The sequence below is a fragment of the Momordica charantia genome (genome assembly GCF_013281855.1).
Source record: "Momordica charantia cultivar OHB3-1 chromosome 4 unlocalized genomic scaffold, Mcharantia_2.0 BLBB01000004.1, whole genome shotgun sequence".
In the NCBI taxonomy this organism is placed as follows: domain Eukaryota; kingdom Viridiplantae; phylum Streptophyta; class Magnoliopsida; order Cucurbitales; family Cucurbitaceae; genus Momordica; species Momordica charantia.
This window is the reverse complement of record NW_028275162.1, coordinates 10,472,591-10,489,095: the sequence shown is the minus strand read 5'-3', so window position 1 is coordinate 10,489,095 and position 16,505 is coordinate 10,472,591. Positions and strand designations below refer to the sequence as shown.

The 16,505-nt window shown below is 39.1% G+C and overlaps 1 protein-coding gene across 3 annotated transcripts in view; it reads right to left on the bottom strand.

Annotated features, from left to right (window-relative positions):
* Positions 1 to 13,924, bottom strand: part of COP9 (COP9 signalosome, subunit CSN8) — a 39,204-nt gene extending 25,280 nt beyond the window's left edge. For all 3 annotated transcript variants that reach the window (XM_088122807.1, XM_088122806.1, XM_088122805.1), the window contains exons 1-4: positions 13,769 to 13,924; positions 13,568 to 13,650; positions 12,510 to 12,691; positions 6,749 to 6,856 (exon numbers count right to left, since the gene is read on the bottom strand). In XM_088122807.1, the coding sequence (XP_087978933.1) occupies positions 6,749 to 6,856; positions 12,510 to 12,691; positions 13,568 to 13,650; positions 13,769 to 13,849 (454 nt within the window). In that variant the 5' untranslated portion in view covers positions 13,850 to 13,924. The remainder of the gene's footprint in view (positions 1 to 6,748; positions 6,857 to 12,509; positions 12,692 to 13,567; positions 13,651 to 13,768) is intronic.
* Positions 13,925 to 16,505: the final 2,581 nt, after the last annotated feature.

Below are 16,505 nucleotides of genomic sequence, written 5' to 3'. Positions count from 1 at the left end.
GCATGGAATACAGAACATTTCGGCCGTTTGCATACACAGAAAGACAGCCTTACAAAGGTTATTAGCTCTTTCGATGAGACAGAAGGCAATAATCCACTAACCCTTACACAAATTATGGAGAGGAACAGGGCCAGAGATGACCTCCTAGTGCTTGCTGCTCAAGAGGAAACTTACTGGCGCCAGCGGTGCAAATAGATTTGGTTGAAGGAGGGGGACGAAAACACAAAATTCTTCCATAGATTTCTAGACAACACAAGGAGAAGAAGTACCATTTCTGAAATTCTTTCTAGAGAAGGTGTTAGCCTTACTCATATTAATGATATTGAAAAAGAGTTCATTGATTTCTACACTTCTTTCTATTCTAGAAAGGAAGGTTATAGATGCTGTCCAACCAATTTGCCATGGGATCCGATCTCCATTGTACACAGGGACCTATTAGAGCAAGATTTCACAGAAGAAGAAATACACAAGGCTGTCTTCTCCCTTGGATCTGATAAAGCCCCTGGGCCGGACGGCTTCACCGCAGAGTTTTTCAAAAAATCATGGAACATCATCAAATCCGACATTCTGGTATTGTTCCAAGATTTTTTTAAAAACGGAGTCATTAATGCTGCCCTTAACGAGACATATATCGCTCTCATCCCCAAGAAAAAAGGTGCAAAGACAGTCCATGACTATCGCCCTATCAGCCTTATTCCTTGTGCCTACAAAGTGATCGCTAGAGTCCTCTCCGAGAGGCTTAAAAAGGTGCTGCCTAGCACCATCATGCAGTTCCAATCAGCCTTCATTGAGGGGTGCCAGATCCTTGACTCTTCCCTAATTGTTAATGAGATTGTGGATGAATGGAAAACTCTGAACTTTGAAGGTGCTGTGATCAAACTAAACCTCGAAAAAGCCTTCGATATGGTTGATTGGGACTTCCTAGACACTGTGATGCTCCACAAAGGTTTTGGGACAAAATGGAGAAAATGGATCCGTGCATGTCTTTCCACAACAAGCTTTTCCATCATCATTAATGGCAAGCCTAGGGGCAAATTCACAGCAACAAGAGGACTGAGACAAGGGGATCCCCTTTCCCCTTTTCTTTTCATTTTAGTCACTGATGTCCTAAGCCGACTGCTCACTTATGGAGAACACAAAGGACAAATCGAAGAATACTCCTCCAAATGTGGTAATTTTAAGGTTAACCACCTCCTTTTGCAGATGATACTCTCCTTTTCACCAGCAAGGACCCCTCCAAGGTAATAAATCTTCACAAAATCATCAAATTTTTCGAGATCGCTTCGGGCCTCAACATAAACTACAACAAGTCCAGCGTCCATGGTGTCTCCATTGACCCACAGATTACTTCTCTTATTGCCACTGCTTGGGGCTGCAAACAGGAAGCTTGGCCATGCACCTACTTGGGTCTCCCGTTGAATGGTAATCCTAAAATGGATTCTTTTTGGTGCCCTATTATTGAGAAAATACAGAACCGTTTGAGCAGATGGAAAAACCTATTTATCTCCAAAGGTGGGAGACACACTATTCTACAATCAATCCTATCCAACCTTCCTACATACTATTTATCCCTATTCAAATTACCAAGGAGAGCAGAAGAACAGATTAGCAAGCTTTTCAGGGATTTCCTATGTGAAGGCTCAACCAATAATGGTAAGCCTCATCTCGTTAACTGGAAGCAAGTTCAACTTCCCATTAATGTGGGTGGTCTAGGAGTGGGTAATATCAGGCACAAGAATACAGCTCTCCTCTCAAAATGGATTTGGCGGTTTATTAGTGAAAGACACTATCTTTGGAGGACTATAATATCAGCAAAATATATGGGTTCTCTATCTAATACTTGGCCCTCTAAAAGCTACACTTGCTTTAGAGGTCCTTGGTCTTCTATTCTTAATCATACACATATTATTAAGGAATTTGCTCTCTGCAAGGTGGGGGAAGACTGTCTTTGCTACTTTTAGAAAGATAGGTGTTTTCAACAAGGGACTCTTGACAACCTCTATCTGAGGCTCTTTGCCATAGCCACAAATAAGGATGCTGAAATTATCGATCACTGGTCCAAGACTACAGCAACATGGGACTACAGCTTTCGTAGACCACTCAAAGATGAGGAGTTCGAAGAATGGTTGGACCTATCACAGATCCTAGAAGCTGTAAACCCTCCCCCACAAGAAGACAGATGGTTTTGGACTCTGGAACCAAGTAAATCTTTCACCACCAACTCTGTTTTTAAGCATCTGTCCAATTGCAATGCCACTTCCAGCCTCTACCCTACTCTTTGGCAAGGAAAATGCCCCAAAAAGGTCAAGTTTTTTTTGCTGGGAACTTAGTCATGGAGCTTTAAATACTTTTGAACGGATTCAGAAAAGGCTGCCCCATATCACCCTCTCCCCAAACTGCTGCCACCTATGTGTCAAGGCACATGAAACACCCGGACACCTTTTTTTCAGCTGCAGCTATGCCTCCAAATTTTGGGTGACCCTCCTCTCTTCATTTGGATGGAAGACAGCATTTCACAACAACCCCTCCATCCTCCTTGATTATCTTTTGGTCATCCTTTCACTAAGCATCGTGCAACACTTTGGACCCTCTTCATCAAAACCTTCCTATGGAGTCTATGGCTAGAAAGGAACAATCGAGTCTTTAACGATAAATCTCTTCCTTTTGATCCTTTTTTTGATAGAGTTACTGTTTTAGCTCTTGGTTGGTGTAAAAGCTTCCACTCACCCTTCAATTATTACACTCTCAACGTTCTTATCCATAATTGGAAGGCGTTTTTGTAATTGCCTATGTGGCCTTTTGTATATTTCATACCATCAATGAAATTCTCGTTTCATATCAAAAAAAAAATAATAAATCTCTCACATCTGAAAATTAACGAAAAAAATCTGATTGGGAACTTTCCCTGGGTCGGGAGAGGGAGAAATTAAAAGTTAGAAAAGAAATGTTCTTCTCACCTCATCTTCTACTTCTATACTTCTTCTTCCGCGCAGAAAGATTTCATCACAGAGATTTCTTCTTTATGATGCTTCGCGTGCCGCCAAAGAGGAGTTCGGTCTCGTGCTGCCATTGGGTCGCCATTGAAGTCATCATTGTTGGGCTACCGTCGGTGCAATTGTTGGGAGAGAGAGAACGGTGGTAGGATTTTGAGAGAGGAAGGGGAGGGGGGCGGGAGCAGGTTTGTTGAGAGAGAAGAGGAGCGACGCAAAAAAAGTAGGGCAACCTTTTAAGTCGGTTTTGAAGGAACCGACCTGAACCGAACTCATTTATGTCATAACCGAACCGAATCAAGTCAGTTCGGTTTAGTTTTACGGTTTGGTTAAGGTCCTTACACCCCTAGCCTCCACCCTCTTTCCCATCATTTGGCAAGGCAAATTCCTCAAAAAGGTCAAGTCTTTCTATGGGGAGCTCAGCCACCGAGCATTGAACACACATGACCGGATACAGAAATTGAAAAAGCTTCCTCATATATCTCTCTCCCCCAACTGTTGTCATCTCTATTAGAGGGCCTTGAAATCTCAGGGACACCTCTTCATAAGCTACAATTTTGCTACTAGGTTTCTGGATCGGCTCCTTTCTACTTTTGGATGGAGGATAGCACTGCACAACCATCCCTCTACCTTCCTAGATTATCTCTTGGCTCATCGTCCTTTCAAAAAGGACGTAGCAACCCTCTGGTCTAGTTCGTCCAAGCTTACCTTTGGAGTTTATGGTTGGAGAGGAACAATAGGGGTTTTAATGGCAAATCCCTCCCTTTTGATTCTTTTTTTGATAGAGTTACTATTTTAGCTCTTGGAGCTCTTGGTTGGTGTAAATGTTTTTGTCCACCCTTTAATAGCTATTCTCTAAACGATCTTATCGCTAACTGGAAGGCATTCTTGTAATTGCCCGAGGGGCCTTTTGTATATTTCATACCATCAATAAAATATTTGTTTTATATTAAAAACAAAAAACAAAAAACATTTCATGTTGGACCAAGTGCAAAATCTGTTTCACTTAAAGGTTCACCAATAAATTGCAAATGACATTCTTTAACTATAAAATCAAAAATCAATCCCACCCCCCCCCCCCCCCCCCCCTTCAAGCACTGAGAGTTTGGAGCACAGATGGATTTAATAACTTTGCCCTACACTTTCTTGAAGGATGACAACATCAGACTCCCACTTACAAACTTTGCAAACCTCTGCTTCTTAAAATAACTCCTTGCCTTTAGGGTGGATTTTGGATTTCATTGTGCCCGAAGTACTCAATCTGAACGGCCATAGTTTCTAAGAGGGCTTCTCCCTTACTTCCATCATTGAGAAGAGCATTATTGGAGTCGTGAATAATGGCTTCTAGTAGTTCAACTTGTCTTAAACGAAATTGTGGTTGGACGAGGCCACCCTTTCTTCTTTTCTTTTTTTTTCTCCGTAGACCACCCTTTAGGGAGGTTGATGGGTAGTTCTGTGGGCTGAGACTTGGTGCTGAGTGTGACGGGCCATACTTACTGCTATTTCCCTCCAAAAAAAAATGGTTTGACAAATGTGTTGTAACATTGGCCAACGATTTTGTCCAACATTAAATCAACTTTTTCTGATGCCTTGAAGGAGAGACAAAGCAACTTCCCCCCTTGCTTCTGCAAGTAGATCTCAGGATTAGTGTTGTTATCAAACAGTGTAGGAATGATTGATATAACCGTCATCTTCACAGATGTCAAGGCAATACTTTGCTCCTCCCCACTAACCACAGGGAAAAAAACCCCGAAGACACGGGCTGTTTACCATTCTAATAGGCTTTGAAACAACTACCTCTTTTGACAAGGAACTGTGAATAATGATTTGGACTAAGAATTCTGTCGTGCGAAACCCAAGCAGTTATCTTTCACCTAGATGTAAACTTCCAAAAGCTCATACAGATTAACAGTTTTTTAGCAACCTTGATAAAATCCCCTAAAAGGATTTTAAGTCAAAGGATAGAACAATGAAAATTATGTCATGGAGCTTATAATTTCACCGCTCAAACTTAACTTGACAATCTTCAACTGGTTTGGAGGCAAGTAATTCTGGCAACATCTTCATCTTTTACATTTAAGAAGATCCATGATGAGCTGAAAGGGGTTATTCTTGCACCAAAGGCTGAATGATCTTTGGAGGCAGAGAGGATCTTGAACCTCTTAGTGGAAAAACTGTCCACTAATCTTGATTGTAACGTTCTAATTAAGGCTCTTAGCTTCCTTGAGACACAGCACCCTAAGTGAGAAAAGTCTTAAACAGCCTTAGGTGGTTTGCACTTAAAATTGTTCATTCCAGCATTTAAAAACTTCAACACAAAACTGAAAGCAGGGAATACGGGACTTTGCTGAGAGGAGGTTGTTTTTTACTTTCGTTCCAGGATAGTCATCAATCTGATTTTAAAACGTTCGGCATCCTCCCTCATCTGAACCTCCAGGTAAAATAATGCTGAGTTTATTACAATGAATCCCGTTTGAAGACTTCTATCATAAAACCCCATTTGCTGAACTTTTTTCACATCCATATGACATAATCTTCACACGTAACTTTCCACAAATTGTCACTCTTCAGAAAGAATAACAGCTCTTTGAAACAATCCCAGAAGGGAAGATAAGAGAATTGCTATGGAGGACTTGCATCTTTGTGGCTCTGTTAAACGCAATTGACTACCTTCATAAATACAACCAAACAAGGGCAAAGCAAAAGATTTATTTTCAACGGAGATCAAACGTTTGGTGAAGACCACAGTAGGTGGCAGACAAAGCACGATCAGATCAAAACATGGCTGACAAGGAAAACAGTGGGTTAAACAGTGGGTGGGTCAGCAAAGGATAAAGGAACAAAAGGCAAGAGTTGGAGAGGACATGACTAAAAACCCCTCCACCCAAGACTTGTTAAGAGATTGACTGAATGGATAAAGCTCAAAAAAAATTTCAAAAATGCAGATCAATAAGAGTTTAACATGAAGAGACAACTCTTTTTGGAAGGACAATTGGGTGGGAACACAGTCTGTCATGTACTCTTTCCCTCAAGTGTTTGCAGTAGAACAAAGAAAAATATGTGATGCAGAAAGATGCATGGAAAGAAGATAATAGACATAGACAATTGGAATTTTGTAACGAGAAGAAATTTATCCAAAGAGGAGTATACCAACGATTTCTACAGCTTATTAATATATGGAGCTTACATTATCAGGTTGATTTAGGTAAAGTCATGTTTCTTTTACCTGACATATGCGATATGTGCGAAGTTTCTTTAGAAAAATCTTGGTATTGACAATGTGGAGGGTAAATAATCAAAAGAAGTTACAATCTTCAAGTGGACTGAGTGAAATGGAGGTTTATACCCACCAGAAAGGATTCAAAAAGATGCCCTATCATGAATATTCATCCAAATTGGTTCTCTGGTATGGAAAAATGAAAAGGATCAGGTGGATCATCGATTATTTTCATTGTTCTTTTAGTTGGAAACACTGGTTTCAGTTTTTACAAGAGTTCCTTTTTTTTTTTGACAAGAAACATTGGAAATATGTTTTTACAAGAGTTTCAAAAAATCGTAGGCCATTGGTTTCTCAGCAAAAGATAACATTGAGCAGTTACCATATGTTCAAAGGCTTGAAAGCTAAGAAAAATTTCTTTGAATCATACCCATAAGCTTTTCACTCTCTCAATGAAAAGTTTTGTTTCTTTAAAAGTACAATATATCCAAACAAAAGTTGAAGGCATAAACAAAAGTACTTGGTTAATAAAGAAGCTTACAGTTTTTGGCTTCTTCCTCACTCATTCCCAAGAAGTGAGCCGTGTCATGGATGCTTAATGTAGAATAAGCGGACACCAGCAGCTGAAACATTCTCCTTCTGTAAAGATCTGCAACATGAAAACCAAAATTATTTTGATGCTTAAGATCCATATCATATTTTTTAAATTCTTGGGGGTTGGAGAATTGCAGTGACCAACATCCGCATTTACAAGTTTCAGACAACAGTACCAACAAGCAAGCACAACTAAAAGAAAGCATGTCTGATGGCTTTAAATTAAGCATCCTCGTCCAAACAGTTTGACTCTGATTCATTAAGGGTTTTGTTAGCCTTAGTTAGAGCCATAGCTGGCCACCCTCATTGATGTATTGTGGTGGGAGTATTGGCCCCTAGGAAACACATCAATTTTGGTGGATACCTTGCTTATCAAATTGTTAGGTATTTTACTAGGTTATTGAGCTGAACCGAAATCAAACAGCTATATTTTAGAAATGAAAATAAATACATAAACTAAGCCAAACTGCCAGAGGGGTAAAAATTGAGCTCAAGATTCATTCGGCTCGGTTTGATGGTTTGGCACGGTGGGTGGTGGTTAAAGGGTTATTTTTCTCAAATAATTATCATCTTATTAACCATCAAACCCCCAGCCTCTATGCATGAATGTGAAGAAATTTCATCTAAGCCTCTTTGAGTTATATTATTACTCTTCCTCCGTTGAGCCTATTTTGCCATCTCCCGCTCATAAAAGCTTCACCAAAACATGGCATTTCATCTCCAAATTGAGCAGTATCTTCTATGGGAAGAATAGAAAGAAACTTGGGGATCGGATGAATACATCCTTTTGTCTTGATTCTTGAAATGAAGAGGGTCCTTTTGCAGTCACTAATCCCAAGCTATACAAGCTCTCCAACCGTGCAAACTTCTCCACTTCTGAGGTTTGGAACCCATCCATATTAGCTTGGGAGCTGGCTTTCCTAGGAACCTCAAAGATGATGAGATTTTGGAGTGGGTTTCACTCTCTAATTTGCTATCCACGATGATTCTCAAGGAGGATGCTGATAGTTGGGAACTTGGGTCTGGCCACTATATCCACCACAGAATTTCCAGGCTAAATCTATAAATATTGCTTTAATGGTCAGCCGAAACACCGAGTGTAATCCCTTTATAGCATCATCTGAAATGGTCTATACCCCAAAAAAATTAAAATTTTTCGCTGGGAGCTTAGCCACTGGGGTATAAACACAGGAGATTGTCTTCAGAAAAGGTTGCATGCTCATTTTCTATCCCTCAATGGGTGTGTCATGTGCTAAAAGAGCTCTGAATGTCCCAGCCACCTCTTTACTTTTTGTCCTTTTGCTAATCACTGGGCTGTTATGATGGAAGCTTTTGGTTGGTCTATCTATGATTCCCCAGCAAACATCCCTGATTTCAGGCTCTCATTTCTTTTTTCTTTTTTCTTTTTTCTTTTTTTTTTCTGATAGGAAACTGCACTTTTCATTAAGATAAATGAAAAAATATACAAAAAAACATGGGCACACAAAAATAAGAGCCCGACGAGGAGAAGCACTAGCTAAAGAAGGGCTTCCAATCCAAAAGAATCTGACCTAGTTGATAATTACAAAACTTCGAAACAGAACCCCATAAAGAAACATTAAATCTCACAAGCTCCCGAACGGCCTCGCTCTCTCTTTACACCCCTAAAAATTCTATTGTTCCTTTCCAACCAAACTCCCCACAAGAACGCAAAGAAACAAGCTTGCCACAAAAACCTCCTTTACTCACGAAAATGAGAAGCCGAGAGCACTTCCTCCACCATAGCCCCCAATCTCTATGTCGGGCCCAAGAAATTTCGTACATGTCAAAGAACTGACTCCAAATCTTCTGGGCAAAAATACAATACCATAACATGTGATCAAGACTCTCAGAGTCTTGTTTGCAAAGAACACACCATTGCGGACCCAAACAAGAAGAAGAATGCTTCTGGATACGATCCAGGGTATTGATTCTCCCAAGTAAGATCTGCCACACGAAAAACTTAATCTTCTTTGGGATATTGACTTTCCAAAGCGAGGCAACACAGGGCAGCCGGGGAAGGATAGGGGAGCACAAAATTTTAAATAATGACCTGCAAGAGAAACCCCTAGAAGGAGTAGGGGCCCAAACACAGACATCCTTCCTATCTCGGGAGAAATGGACATCAGAGAGAAGATGGAGCAACTCTCCCGCTTCGCGAGACTCTCTATCAGTTAAAGACCGATTGAGACCTAAGGAAATAGAAGGTCCTTCCTCCCCAAAGCCTAGCACCGAGGCCACCAAGTGCAACCTTCTGTCTGATAATAGAAAAAGGCAAGGAAATAAAGAACAAAGGGGCTTTACTCCCACCCAGTGGTCCTCCCAGAAGTAAGTATCATAACCATCTCCAACCACAGAAGACACGAAATGGGAAAAGAGAGGAAAGCCTGAGGATATAGCCTTCCAGGGGTTATTAGCACAAACCTTATGCCCTCTATCTGAAACCCAATCAAAGGGGTGCGGCCTATACTTACTCAGAATAATCCTCCGCCATAAAGCCCTAGGCTCATGGAAAACCTCCAAAGCCATTTAGCCAAAAGTGCATCATTTCGAAGCCTTAAGTTCCCAATGCCTAGGCCACCTGCCTCTGACGGTTTGGAAACCATACCCCAACTGACTAAATGTGCTCCACCTCCCTCCTCCACCCTTTCCCACAAAAAATCTCACATAATTTTTTCCAAGCTTTTACAAACAACTATAGGGGCTTTAAAAATAGAGAAATAATACAACGGAATCCCACTTAAAGCCACTTGAATGAGCGTTAACCTTCCTCCTTTAGAGAAAAGACCTTTTTTCCACAAGGACCGATGTTTCTATATACCATCCTTTTAGGGATGGAAAAAGGACACTGTGGTGGCTATTAACAGAGCTTTCTTTTGGAATATTTGGTGTGAAGGTTGTTGACTCATTTATTAGATTCAGTTCTTTTAAATGCTTTATACTGGTGTAAATGTTACACTTACAGCCTTTCAAAGATTCCAGCCATACTTCTCGTCACAAGGTGGTGATGTTTTTGCAGTCGAACATCGGTGGTAGGGAGGATTTTCCTTCTTTTTTTGTATAATTTATTTTATCAATGAAATCTTTGTATCTCCCAAGGAAGAAAAGAAGAAAAAGAAAAAGAAAAAGAAAGATCTCTTATAACTCTACACTTCTTTATATTTTCTCACACCCCAAATTAGAAGGAATGATGTGAAATTCTAAAATTTTGTTCAAAATTTCAAATCAGTTTGCTTCCGTCTCACAAAATCAACTCTTTCACCTTCTTTGCATCTCTCCTTCCATGAAACCTAACTTCTTAGCTGCCACCTGATCCAATGAGCATCTCCTAACTATTAACACCACCCTCCCAACACCAAGGCAAACGCCATCTCATCACTCTGGAAAATGGTTGCCTTTGACCCAGCCTTTACCTTCTTATCCAACTCGGCATGAGAATGTACTTTCACCTCCAAGGATTAATGGGGAAGCTGGATGTGGGAGGGGAGGGGAAGGGAATCAGTGCCGCTTTAGGTAGAAAACTTTCAAGCTTTTCCTGCAAGGGAATCACTCTCCTCAACCGAACTCTAAGGCCACAATGTTAAAAAGGAGCTTCCTTTGAATGGGCAAAGATCCCAATTAGGCAGTCTCTAACCCAAGCCACCCAAGCACAAAACCAACACCAGAGAATTATGTCTTCCTTTCTCTACTACATCCACACTCTTTTCCGAGCCCTTACAGCCAAACTCAAACATCTTTCTTTCAATCTTTAGAGACCCCCTAACCAGATCACTAACCCTCATACGCCCACTGCCTAACGAGGAGGCAACAGTGTTTCAAACACTCATGAGATAGAGAGGTCAACAAAAAACTCGGACACTCATCTTCAATTTCCCCATCAATTGTTGAGAGCTCTCAATGGGAGTTTTAGATCTGTGTCCGAAGCCTTTTGTAATTATTCCTTAGGTTTGATCTTGCTTTATTGAAGCCCTTTGTTTGGCTTCCTTTTGTTGGGCTGTGTTTTTGGATGCCCTTCTGTATTATGTCATTCTTCCCCATGAAAGTTTGGTCTTCTTCTCTCAAAAAAAACCTTTAACCCAAAAGGTAGGTTGCCCTTTTTGAATTAGCATGACGATAGCCATGAATTCACCTTTGTATATTGATTTGTATATGCATCAGTGGGGTAAAAGAGGGCTAAAGTAAGCAAATAGGCTGCTGGTTTTTGCGCTATCTTCAAGCAAATTATCAGTTATTTGGTTATCCATCTCAATGATTCGTAGTTATAGTCTAATGTTCTAGCTTCAATCTTAGTAATGAATCATTTAACTTATGATCCATGATTTTCACCTGCATAAGAATCAAATTGAATATCACAAGTTTTCTCAGCCATGTTACCAGGAAAAAATATGGAAACACAAGATCTATTCTAGATACCGAAAAAAACAAAACTATTTGAGTTAGCACGTCTGGAATGTTCAACGGAAAAGTTATTTTCACACTCAACTTAGAGAAGAAAAGGCCCACTCACATCAAACACGTAAAGTTGAGGAAGCATATGATTTTAAGAACGAAAGTGAAGCAGGCTTGTTTTAGGTTAGTTGCCCATTATGAGTTCTCTTGTGCATTCAAATCCTAAACCTAAATTTAAATCTTATCCCAAAAAAAAAGCCTAAATTTAATGAATCGCCGTATAAGGCAACATTTTTGTTTCAACTGAAAGGAGAGTTCCCTTGGTTCTTTGTGATCTTTGCCATCAATACCAACTATTTCTCATCTAAAAAAGATGAAAATATGTCTAGCATTTCTTTGGAAATACCTTTCAACAAAAATCTTACAATTTTTTTTTTTTATAACTGGGAGTCGGAGCTTTCGTCCCCTATACCCTGGCGCACCCGACCCGAGGCCCAGACCCAAAATATTACAAAAATATTATATAGTGAGACAAACTAAGAATTGTTTAAACAATTAAAGAAACTTGCCCAATAGAAGGAGATACACTAGTCTACTCAAGAAACAAGGTTAGGAAAGATACTAGGTCTCCAAACACTACCCTATTCAAGACTGAGAAGAAATTAAGTCTCCAAGAAAGAAAATGTTAATGTCATTGGTCTCTCGGAGAGTTCTTATGTTAGTGTTAGTAGCAATAAGTGCAACAATTCTGATTACGTTTGGGAAGAAAATAGAAGATGATACCTTTACTATGGATGGAGTTACTGGCTTCCACATTCCATCTTAATGATGTGAGAAATAAAGAATTATTGCCACAAATGCAGAGAATGCTCTATCACTTCAGAATCAGAGGAAAGCCCTTTGTGTTAATAAGAATTTTTTTTTTTTTTTTTTGAAGTTCTGGAAGAGATAAAGTGTGTCGAGGAGCAATATGGGGAAGAGGGTGTAGATTTTAATTAGGAGTCTGGATTTATTTTTGTTCTAATTTCAAGTGAACTGTGAAAAAAAAAATAAAAGAAAAGAAAAAAGAAGGATCTCAAAAGTCTGAGAAAGAAATTAAGTAGAACATTTTGGAGGGCTAGTGCATGGTTGTTTGTAGTAAAGCTTGAGGATCAGTATTTGTTAAGTCTTTTCGGGGGGATTATGTTGGGCTGTTTCTCATATCTTAGAAAGGAGTTTATGTAACTTTACTTGTAACTTTCCATATTATCAATGAAATGTGATGTTCCCTTTGAAAAGGAAAAAAAATCAAGGAAACTTGCCTGAAAATGCAACTAATAAACCTTGAACTTCTTGAGACCAATCAAATCCATGAATAGCCCCATACACACCACCATAATCCCTAGTCCATAGCTTCTGGCCAATTTTCCAAACTGCAACCAATTCTGGTCGGCTCTCTCTTACAGTAGAAGGTACTGCTTTCCAGAGAAATCGGGCACTATTACTGCAAGAGACCACTTAACAGTTAGCTGATAATCCACAAATCCGGATAAGGAAACTCAACTTCAACCTAGAGTAGTTATGATATGAACTAAATTATGACAAGATTCAACCTCAAAATTGAATGAAAAAATAAATAAATCAGGGAAAAGGAATCCAAAATAAAAATTTGAATGTGAGTCTAAAATAAAATCTATAAATAATTTACATATGGACTTACCCAACCAAATGCAGACCAACGTATTCCAAAACATAACTCCAATACAGAGCCCTATATGCAAGTTTGAAGGATGGCAGATAAAGGAAAATGAAACAACTAAAGAATATTTCTAAGAGACATCAACAGGACAATTTTGACCATATTGCTTCTGTCTTTTTTGACAAAAAAAAAAGGGATCAAAGCCAAGAAATAATTCATATTTCCTCAAGAACATATTCCTGAAGAAAACTGAAGATCACGTTGAACTCTTACATTGGTGTTGAGAATTTTCATATGAGCCAATAATCAAATAAAACATTATCTAACACAATTTCCCAGCCTAGTGCCCTAATCCTTTTTTTTTCTTTTACAAGGAAACAGAACTTCTCATTGTAGCTACAAAGTACAAAGAACTCCCATTAGAGGAGTAAAACCAACCCTTTGAAGAAACCCACAAAACACAATGGCGCTCCAAACCCAGACCAAAGACAAGAACCACAAAACTTTCCGCCATGAAACAGTCTAGTATCCTAATCAACCCAACCATATACTTGATCAAATTATTAAGGTATTTAGCAGTAACAAATTGGCAGTTCCCTCAAACCAAAACGACTGAATAAATCAAACAAATAACCTAAAAAATCACTGAAAATGAATAGGAATCGGGGAAAATGATCTTACATATCGTCAACGTAAAGGTGGCCGAGAATGTGGATTGCGTAAGGCCATTCGTCCTGAAAAGCAATGCCCTCAGCGGCAGCCTGTTCAAGTAATGGAAATTTAAGCAAAACGAAGAGGATAAATCAGGCCAGGGTTTTGGAGAGTCGTGAAAAAGAATTAAAGATGAAGCGTAATGAAAAACTGAGAGATATTAGTTTCCTGAAGCATGAGGTCGTCGCAGATATCAGCGATCTTCTCATAAGACTTTGAGGCCAAGGCCTCTGTGAGATGAGCAAAATCCATGATTGCTGCTCTTGCTCTCTCGGCTGCTCCTCTTCCTGTGCTGCTAAAACCAATTCGGTTATTTAAGGCCCGTTCGAGGACCCTTTCAAAAACCAATTCGTTTTTTATTTTTTATTTTTGGTTTTTAAGAAACGGATTGTTTGATAACAAATTTAAATTTCTGTTTTAAAAAATAATTTTGAAATTCCATGTAAATTTTTAAAAATATATATATAGTTTTCAAAAGACAAATAAGTAGCATTCGTCCGTTGAACATTGGGATGGGACAGTAACGAGCAAAATGTCAAGCGACTCAAGAGAAGAAGAATGAAACGAAGTGAGAGGTCGGAGGAAGTGATCATCGGAAGGGGAGCTAAGGTTTGCTATTTGTTTTCTTCCTTTTTTTCGATATTCCTTTTTCCCGTATTCTGAAACACGGAAAAAAATCATTGGCTTATCAAATTAGCTATTCCAGTACACAAACAAGGTGGGTTGGGGTTTAGGAGGTATTTTGAGCGCATACTTTTTGCTTTAATAGAGAAAGGGCTTGACCACTTGCACATCACTCTTCTAATAATAAAGAGCAGCCAGCATCTTTATCATATTCTAATAACGACCAGTTGCCTACGGATTCTCCTTCATCCTCTATCGCAGTAGAGCCATCCTGCTGATGCAATAGTTCTACGACATTCATGATCAGAATCGACTCCTGGACTGGCATTCAATTGAATCAACAACCTTATTTATATATTACAAAAAAGAAAGTGTCCGGGGGTTGAAGTTCAGTTTCTTTTTTTTTCGTCTGAATATTCTGGAGCTAAGACCCTTCCAATGCTCCCTTTCGCCATGCATAAACTGCACCTAGGAACTGGGTATTCAATGGGCTATGAATCCGGATACTTACCCCTTTACAGAACTGAAACGAAGATTCAAGGATTTTTGCCGACTCAAGCGAGACGAGATTGAGCCCCCACCTCGAGTTCATGGAGTAGACTCCTCTCTGAGTCTGGGGGTGGAAGGGAAGATGGATCTAATATCTCTTTGAGGTTATATTCTTTCCGTATGATTCTTAATCTATCTATTAATAAAATCAGATTCGGGTATATCTCTTGTTCGATCTTTTGATATTCTCTAGATACTTATTCTCAGAAATCATGATAAAGGCGTGGTTAACCTTCATGATTGAGAATTCCTAGTTAGGGGATATGAAAAAGATTGGATATGGATCGATCGATCGAAGAATTTGATTTAATTAGAAGATAGATTATTATCATAGTTAAAGAATATATTCTTACTAAGATTTTAATTTCATCTCCTAGATATCTCCAGATTCTCTCTTTCCCTCTCTTATGCTCTCCAAACTTCTATCTAAAATCTCTCCCCACTCTCAACCGATCATTGACACAGCTTCCTCTTCTTCCTCTTCTTTGAGCAAACAAAAATCAGAAAATGATTTTTCAAAGGTTTTAGCCGAGCATAATTCAGCCGAAGACCATCTGGCAAAGGTTGAAGATCGTCTCAAAAATTGGTCTATCCCTAAGATAGATCCAAATCAGGTATATAAGATAAATACCTTCAAGTTCTCCCAGCAAGATGTTATCGTTATCACCGAGGAGAACGTTGCTATGAAGGATGAATTCACTAAGATCACCCTTCTCCCTGAAGAAACCCTCTTCAAGGTCAAAAACAAATTCAAGTACCTCCATATTGGATGCGTTCAAGTTGCTTTGAAACGTCTCTTTAGAGAAGGCTTAGATGTCCTAGTTTATCTCGCCCTAAAACATAAGGGGCATCTCAGATTTACTCCCTCTCTGCTAGGGATCGTTGAATCCAATTTTTGATAAAGAACTAGCACGATAACATCTTGCTGGGAGAAATTGAAGGTATTTATCTTATATACCTGATTTGGATCTATCTTAGGGATATACCAATTTTTTAGACGATCTTCAACCTTTGCCAGATGGGCTTCGGCTGAATTATGCTCGGCTAAAACCTTTGAAAAATCATTTTCTGATTTTTGTTTGCTCGAAGAAGAGGAAGAAGAGGAAGCTGTGTCAACGATCGGTTGAGAGTGGGGAGAGATTTTGATAGAAGTTTGGAGAGCATAAGAGAGGGAAAGAGAGAATCTGGAGATATCTAGGAGATGGAATTAAAATCTTAGTAAGAATATATTCTTTAATTATGATAATAATCTATCTTCTAATTAAATCAAATTCGTCGATCGATCAATCCATATCCAATCTTTTTCATATCCCCTAACTAGGAATTCTCAATCATGAAGGTTAACCACACCTTTATCATGATTTCTGAGAATAAGTAGCTAGAGAATATCAAAAGATCGAACAAGAGAGATACTCGAATGTGATTTCATTAATAAATAGATTAAGAATCATACAAAAGGAATATAACCTCAAAGAGATATTAGATCCATCTTCCCTTCCACCCCCAGACTCAGAGAGGAGTCTACTCCATAAAAGAGAAGAGAGAAGAAAAGAAGAGTCGGAAAAGCTCTTATACCATTTCTGGTCGAGGCCAAGTGCTATATATAGAAAAGAACCAATAATTGTAACTGGCATCTTATCTCTTAGGAATCTACTTTATAAAAAGTAAAGATAAGCGTGGCCGACAGGGGGCATCTTATCTTTTAAAAAGTAAGAAAAGAAATAAAGTAAAGCGG